General features: G+C 38.5%; 1 protein-coding gene across 1 annotated transcript; it reads left to right on the forward strand.

Moving 5' to 3' along the window:
• Positions 1-2,157: 2,157 nt before the first annotated feature.
• Positions 2,158-8,157, forward strand: LOC132133588 (protein disulfide-isomerase A3-like). The gene is made up of 13 exons (XM_059546475.1): positions 2,158-2,500; positions 3,438-3,516; positions 4,214-4,331; positions 4,414-4,521; positions 4,621-4,750; positions 4,829-4,945; positions 5,080-5,205; positions 6,412-6,594; positions 6,674-6,782; positions 6,860-6,988; positions 7,086-7,165; positions 7,277-7,334; positions 7,419-8,157. Exons 1-13 carry the CDS (start codon positions 2,364-2,366, stop codon positions 7,524-7,526), a joined length of 1,482 nt encoding a protein of 493 aa, XP_059402458.1. The 5' UTR covers positions 2,158-2,363; the 3' UTR covers positions 7,527-8,157.
• Positions 8,158-8,356: the final 199 nt, after the last annotated feature.

An 8,356-nucleotide genomic window follows, 5' to 3' on the forward strand; every position in this document is an offset into this window, starting at 1 on the left:
CCAGCTATCCAGTGCGTTGTGATTGGCTGAATACCTCAAGCGTGTGACGGAAATGTGATGCCCCTTAACATGCGCGACGAGACAAAAACAGTAAAACCCATTTCAAACAAGCCATTTGTTGCATCCAGTGGGGACATAATTACTGATTATAATGACTCATACTGTCTTTTTACACGTTGCGTGTCGCGCTGCACGAACATAAAACCATGTCTGCCTTTGTGATCGGAGAAATGACAAACAACAAGTGCTACTTTACCCTGCTCAAAACTCCCACTTGAATCATCAGTGGCAAATTCTTTAAATATGAAAACGTACTTAAAGGTTGTGAGTCAGAAGCGCCAGACTGTCCTTGCAAAGTTGGAATTGCCTCACTTTATAGAAACAGACATCGTATTGAAGGCTACTCTCCCAGGAAACAGTCCTTGTCCTCCGTAAAATGTGCTGCACATATCTGAATATTTTGGTTGAACTGTTCTGAAACAGTGTTGTAAATACAACTTAACCACTGATTTCTAGTCTTGTCCTATTTTAGAAGGCCAGAAAAAGTAGTTTTGCTTTCACAACGAAACACACAGCATCTCCACAACATGGCGGCGGCGCCAACATCGAGAATCAAAGTTATGGCTTCTTTCTTTGTGTGAACATTTGGGTGGCGTTATGCAAATCTTCTCACATTGTGACGTAGACATGTGGGGGCATGTCAGAACGAGGTGTTTTAGGTAGGCATGGTTGACTCTTAACTTTTATAAAGAATATCCCTTTGGATTTGACACTTTAGTCTTTGCAACTTTACAGATCTTCTTTATGCGCCAAGAGCTTGTAACACTCAAAAAAGAAAGGAAAATTTGAAATAGCATCATATGACCCCTTTATATATTAAAATCACAGACAGACAGACAGATTTAAAGAACAATAGATTTAATAGATTTAATTAAAAAGTGTCAATCACACATCTTTCATTATCTAACCCCTCCCCCCTCCAGTGTTCGTGATGAAGAACAGAATTCATAGAGCAGGTTTGCTAATGCATTCTTATTACTTATCTTAGCAGTCGTGCAGGTTAAGGAAACCCTGGACTGTGTCACAACAGATAAAAAGTAATTGGTGTTTTTTACAATAAATTAATTAAATAAATATCCACAGAGATGATGGGCTGGCTCTTGAACTCTCTGAATGTCTTTAAGTAAATCAAACCAATGTTCCAAGATAAAAATACTGAAGAATGTGATCAACGCAGACTTCAGGGAATGCAATGGGTAAATCTGTAAAAAAAGAAGACAAGCACCTCCATTCAGAACATCAAACCCACACCTAGTTAAATAAACTTCAGGTTTTCACAATGAAAATGCCCTCACTTGAAATCATCCTTGTAGAGCAGTCCTTCAATGTTAGAGTTGGATTTTTCAAAAAGTATTAATCCAAACACAGCAACAACTAAAAAGCCCATTAACAACTCTGGAAATATCATAGCTTTATGTATAATTGCATTCTCCACGTAAGATTGTCTGCAACATAAGACGAATATCTTGGAATTTGGAGACGATCTTCAAAAATCTGAGGACAAGAAACTGGGTGAGAAGTTTTAACATGTTTTGCTGTATGAGCGCACCATTGAAGGTCTCGGGGAGAACCACTGGAAGAACAGGCCAACAGAAAACAATGTTATATTTGGTGTCATGTTGTCAAGTTGTTGACCACATGTGAAATTTTTTAAATATTCCAGGTTCAAAACAAGTTACACATAACCTAACATAATTGCTGAAATATTATCAATGAAATGATTCTCAGATTGGTAATGCACTGCAAGTGGATCTTGTGGAGCATATTTAAACGTAAAGCCTGAGAGCACTAATAAAATGCTTTTTCTTTTCTTTTTTTTATTATTGTTTTTTAATAAAACATTTTTTTTGAGAATGATGAACATGAGCTTCATTGGAAGCATGGACATCTGACTGTGGAGTTCCTGGTCATTTCATGGAGTTTATTATGATTAGTGACCAACAAATTGTTCAGTTTAGACATAGTAAACAAATGCAACTATTTTTCCTTGTAACATGCAAAGATGACTTCCCCACCCGGAAGTGTGTCTTTCCCGTGTTCTGATTGGCTGATTGCAACAGCATGACGCTGCTGAAAATCCAATAGTGAGATGCCACACTTTGGTTACTTTGAAGAGCTCCGGGTTTGCACATCCGTGCGTCCGTCTGCGCTTTCTCTTTCATTGAATGCAGGGAGTGAGATCTGGTGGGCCTTTCTTTGGGGCACTCCTTCATCATACAGCAACACATCAAAACGAAGCAATTAACTGAGGGCTGACAGGATAGTAATCATTCTCTTCACTGTTGCACTGGAAAGAGTCTGAAATGATGTTGGCTGTGCTGTTTATCGCTGCTTTCGCAGCGGCCGCGCGCGCCAGTGATGTGCTCGAGTTCACAGATGATGATTTTGACAGCAAAATCGGAGATCACGACCTCATTCTGGTGGAATTCTTCGCACCCTGGTGAGTATAAGACAATTCAGGCTTTAGAACGATGTTTTCTTCATGCAGTTTAGAAAGTTGCTGCATTAGGCTTACTCAAGATAATTAAAATAAACGGTTACACCAAGTTAGTAGGTATCTAAATGAAAAAATATATAGCTATTGAGCTTGTTTTCTAGATACCAACCTTACCCAGTAGTATTAGGGAAATGCGTGCATAATCGGGACTTTGAATAAAACTACAAAGCTGGTTTGCAAAATCGAAAGTAACGTTAACCATATCAGATGCTTTGCTACTCGTGTTAGGATTATGCAAGGTCTTGAGATGCTAATAATGAATCTGGGAATGGAGTAATAAAGACTTTTAAACGCTCGCTGGAATCCGAAAGAAAGTCATGCAGGTTTGAATCCACTTGAGTTCCCATTTTAAGTCAACTGTCCCTTTAAGAATTGCATATAAAGGCCATCATTAGTAGTTGTTTGTTCTCTGTGTGAGATTTGACTTTTTTTAGCGCTGTTTGCAACATTACATTTTAAAAGTGTGTCGAAACAAGTTTAATGTTTGTCTTAAGTTGCAGTTTATCAGATAGAAATCGCAGACGAGGGCGGTAACAAGGATGTTTGGAGGCTTTGCGGCCCTCAGGCTGTAACGTTTTGATTGGACAATGAAGTTTCGCTGGCCGTGCGTGATTGGATGACGCACGATTACGTAGTTCAGAGTTACTGACTGACTTCGGACCGAATTTATCAAATGAGTTACCGTGCCTCAGATTTTACATATAGTCCAGGGGTAACTTTATCTATCTATCTATCTAGATGTATATCTATCTATCTATCTATCTATCTATCTAGATGTATATCGGCATTTACCAGCTTCATATTTTCATTTTTGTCAATTGAGTGTATATGAGCCAAATTTTTCAAAGTAATAAACCTCATGTGTCATGTTCACTTTTAGGTGTGGCCATTGCAAACGTCTTGCCCCTGAGTATGAGGCAGCCGCTACTCGACTAAAAGGCATCGTCCCACTTGCTAAGGTAAAATTTACCTGGAATACTACATAGTCTTATTTATTATAGACTTTAATATTTTTCAGGTTGCCATATTTTCTTAAGGCTTCCCTTGTGCAGTTGCAGTGTAAAAATATATTATAATATCCTCATGAGAACCAGATTTCTCTGTGTGTGTGAATTTATTTTTTGTTATAACATTGGTTGGAGCATAAGAAACAAAAGGAGAGTAGAAAAAATATTGTTCATATTTTATTCTATTTCAGAAAAAAAGACATGAAATAGACATGAAAAGGTTTTATTTTTTCATTCACCAATCAGTTTTTAGGTTTCAGGCTAATTTTCAGGCTGGTTCTCAACTATGTTATGACAGAATGATTTAATACACTACTGTACTTTATGGAATATTTGCATAAAATGTCCATAAATTGGCATTCCCATTCTATACAGTGTATCTAGACACTGCGTCTCATTTAATGTGTTCTTGGAGCAAACCATAATGAAGAAAAAAAAAGTTTTATAATGGGAGTAATAACTTGGCAACATTTTAATAAGAATATCTGGTATTTCATAGGAATATTGATCTATAATTTCTTTCCCTGTTGACTTGTAGTGTTTCCCCAAAAAGCCTGATTAACATGATGTGCTGGTGTCCTCTACAGAAGACATTTAGGAAAATGATGCCTTGTTTCATAAGAAAAACTCATATTCATAACTGATCTAGGTGGACTGTACCGCCAATTCCAACGTGTGCAGCAAATACGGCGTGAGCGGATACCCGACCCTGAAGATTTTCCGAGACGGAGAGGATTCTGGTGGCTACGACGGTCCCAGGACAGCAGGTATGTTCTTGTATGTTGTGTGATGTCATATGTAGTCTCTTCATCAGATGTTAATGTCGTTGTTTCTTCTTTAATCCAACAGATGGAATTGTTAGCCACCTGAAGAAGCAGGCAGGTCCAGCTTCGGTGGAGCTCAAAAGTGAGGCTGAATTTGAGAAGTTCATTGGGGGCCGTGATGCCAGTGTTGTGGGTAAGTTATGGTATTATACTGTAACATAACCTGATTAAACTGGATTACTTTTTTGCATCTGTACACTTGACTATATGTGATTGTTATCCATGTTTCCAGGATTCTTCGCCGATGGAGGAAGTGCTGCTCAGGGAGAGTTCCTGAAGGCTGCCAGCGCTTTAAGAGAGTCCTACCGTTTCGCCCACACTAACCTAGAGGACTTAGTAAAGAAACATGACGTGGATGGAGACTATGTAGCATTTTGGATTCTGTTTTGTAGAGGAATCCATCCGGTTTCACATTTCTAATTATTTTTTGTGTATTGCAGGGGCATTGTTTTGTTCCGGCCACCTCTTCTCAGCAACAAATTTGAAGACAGCAGTGTGACGTTCACGGAGGACAAATTCACAAGCGCAAAGATCAAGAAGTTCATTCAGGACAACATGTACGTTTCAGCTTATGATCACAATGTAAAAATTAGTAAAATATTAATTTAGTTAGTTTACTATTAGTTTGTATGATTTGGTGGAGAGAGATGTAATATTAAAGTTTTTTTTTTTTGTTGTTGCCATATGCCAGTTTTGGTATCTGTCCCCACATGACTGATGACAACAAAGACCAGCTGAAAGGCAAAGACTTGTTGGTGGCCTACTATGACGTGGACTATGAGAAGAACCCCAAGGGTTCCAACTACTGGAGGAACAGGTAGGTCTCAGTTTTATTACTTTTTGTATATAGATGTGGAGTTTGTTTCCAGTATCATATTTCAAGTCCCCATGATGATGAAAGACCTGGAAATATCTTTACAAGTAGAAGTAATGTTTTTTAACTAGTCAAATTTTTTTTTTCTAGTTGTAATACTATCTATCTGTCTGTCGGTCGTATTTTCCAGACTATAAGTCGCACTTTTTTTTCATAGTTTGGCTGGTCCTGCGACTTATAGTCAGGTGCGACTTTAATTAATCAAAATTAATTTAACATGAACCAATAGAAAACATTACCATCTACAGCCACGAGAGGGCGCTCTATGCTGCTCAGTGCTCCTGTAGTCCACACTGAAGACATAGAGCGCCCTCTCGCGGATGTAGACGGTAATGTTTTCTCTTGGTTCTAAATAAATGCGACTTATAGTCCAGTGCGACTTATGTTTTTTTTCCCCTCATCATGAGTTATTTTTGGACTGATGCGACTTATACTCGGGTGCGACCTATATTCCGAAAAATATGATATATATATATAGTAACTTTAAGAAAAAAAAATTCTAGATTTTATTTTATTACTCAAGCTTGAGTAATAAATCTACTTTATATACGTGTTTATTTATTTATTGATTTACGACACTGTTCCAGAACAGTACGAGCCAAATATTTGAGTGTGTGCCGCACATTTTACAGTTTCCCGAACCTGGTAAGGGGCGTAACATTTCCGTCACTTGCTTGAGGTATTCAGCCAATCACAACGCACTAGATAGCTGGCACACCTGCTTTTCAGAACGATGAGCTTTGTAAACATCGACGCGTTTCAGAACCTTAAACCGCATAAATACATTACATTAAATGAAATAACTTATTGGCAACGTCATATGACCACTTTAAGAAAAATCATAATTTTTTGAGGTGAATGTAAGTTTTTCTATTTGTCGATGCTGTAAAACAGGGATCCTCAAATCTGGCCCACGAGATCCACTTTCCTACAGAGTATAGCTCTAACCCTAATCAAACACACCGGAGCATGCTAATCATTGTCTTCAGGATCATAAGAAAATCACAGGTCGGTGAGTTTGATCAGGGTTGGAGCTAAACTCTGCAGCGCATTGGCCCTCCAGGGCAAGATTTGAGGAACCCTGCTGTAAAAGTTTTTTTGATGTATTTCAAATTTTTTTTACGTTTTAATGTATTTGTTTCTCTGCAGGGTTATGAAGGTGGCCAAGAGCTTCCTGGATCAGGGGAAGAAGCTGAGCTTCGCTGTGGCCAATAAGAACAGCTTTAGCCATGACGTGTCTGAGTTGGGTCTGGACGGCAGCAGCGGAGAGCTTCCTCTTGTCGGCATCCGTACTGCCAAGGGAGACAAATACGTCATGAAGGAGGAGTTCTCGTAAGGTTTTTTTTCCCCTCTTTTGACAAAGGAGCTTGTTTTAAGCAGCACACACAAAACAATCCTTTTGTGTCTGCAGTCGTGATGGTAAGGCCTTGGAAAAGTTCCTGCAGGATTATTTTGATGGAAACCTGAAGCGATATCTCAAATCTGAGCCCATTCCCGAGAACAACGATGGCCCTGTGAAGGTGCGTCAAGGGATTTTGTTTCATCATTTATACATAAATACTACACACAACCTGAAACTTCATCTTTATAATTCCAGGTTATTGTAGCTGAGAACTTTGACTCAATTGTAAATGATGAGAGTAAAGACGTTCTCATTGAGTTTTACGCCCCCTGGTGTGGACACTGCAAGAGCCTGGAGCCTAAATACAAAGAACTTGGAGAGAAGGTGGTTTTTTTTTGTTTTGTTTTTTTTGTTTGATGTGTCGTCGCTATGAAATATTGATCTGAACAGCCAACTCCTAAATATTCTCTTTATATTACAGCTTTCCGACAATCCAAACATTGTCATTGCAAAGATGGACGCCACTGCTAATGATGTCCCCTCTCCATATGAAGTTAGAGGGTATGTAGTGACTAACCGTCATTTTCTACGCTAGTGCCTTTTCTGTGCCACATGAGTTTTTGTTCTCATTTGTAGTTTGATTAGTTGCTAATTGATTTACTTTGCTTTCAGATTCCCCACTATCTATTTCTCCCCGGCTGGTCAGAAGCAAAATCCAAAGAAATACGAGGTTTGTGTTTGTTTCTTCAAATATATACTTCTGTGTTCATTCTACCAAGAAACATGAATGTAATAAGTCTTGTTTGACCATCAGGGAGGTCGTGAAGTCAGCGACTTTATTTCCTACCTGAAAAGAGAGGCCACAAACACTGTGGTGGTGCAAGAAGATGAGAAGTCGAAGAAAAAGAAGTCTGAGTTATAAACAATCACAGCCCAACAACTGAGGAGGCCATTTTTGCAGGAGACATAAATTATATTCCAATCTTTAGTGAAGCGAGTGCTCTGACCCACGTCACAACGTCGGCCCTCTCTTGGGCCTGCTGCTCTGGGAACACTGTGGAAGGTTGTGACTGCCAGACTACATGTGATTTTTAGATAAGTGGGAAGAGGTACAGATCTGTCAAATTGAGATTGGTTTCCCTACACTGTACCTTGGAGAGAAGCACTTTTGAGACCAATTCGACATGTTTTTTTTTCTCATGAAAGAGGGGGATTTGGTGAATTAGGTTTCCCTTTTTTTTTTTTTTTTTTTTTTTTACCTGTTTTTTTTTTTTTTTTTTTTGTACATTTGGTAGGCTTGTGAAATAAAAGGCCCACTAAACCTACAATCGTGCTGGTTTGAACAGTTTTTTTTTATTGTTATACATTGTATTAAAATGATTGTATATAGTAGCCACATGTAACCAGTAGATATGCAGTTACATGCAGGAGAATTGTAAATCTTGTACCACTATGAACAAAAGCCTTTAGCCATTGGTTTGTTTTGACCTAAAATTGACAAATTGAATTTTTTGCCCTTATCGTTGGCCATCTCCTTATCTATCCTATTGATGTATTTGTTCCAGAATAATACAAAAGCTATATGCAGAAGCTATATATTTAAATCTAAAGACAGATGGAAGGTTTTCAGCAGTGTTGCCGGTATGTTCAAGTTGTAGAGCTGATGTAACGTGATCATGTTTCAAATGAGGAGCTCTTGTAAATCACATTTGTTTGCCTTTATCAGGAAGTCAAATCTCAACTGAAGTTTTT

Source organism: Carassius carassius, chromosome 50 (assembly GCF_963082965.1).
Source record: "Carassius carassius chromosome 50, fCarCar2.1, whole genome shotgun sequence".
Lineage (NCBI taxonomy): Eukaryota > Metazoa > Chordata > Actinopteri > Cypriniformes > Cyprinidae > Carassius > Carassius carassius.

Excerpts from the sequence above, each read along its gene's own strand:
- LOC132133588 (XM_059546475.1), top strand. The coding sequence starts at position 2,364 with ATGATGTTGGCTGTGCTGTTTATCGCTGCTTTCGCAGCGGCCGCGCGC. Across the intron at positions 4,332-4,413 it reads CGACGGTCCCAGGACAGCAG|ATGGAATTGTTAGCCACCTG; the intron begins GTATGTTCTTGT and ends TTAATCCAACAG. Across the intron at positions 5,206-6,411 it reads TCCAACTACTGGAGGAACAG|GGTTATGAAGGTGGCCAAGA; the intron begins GTAGGTCTCAGT and ends GTTTCTCTGCAG.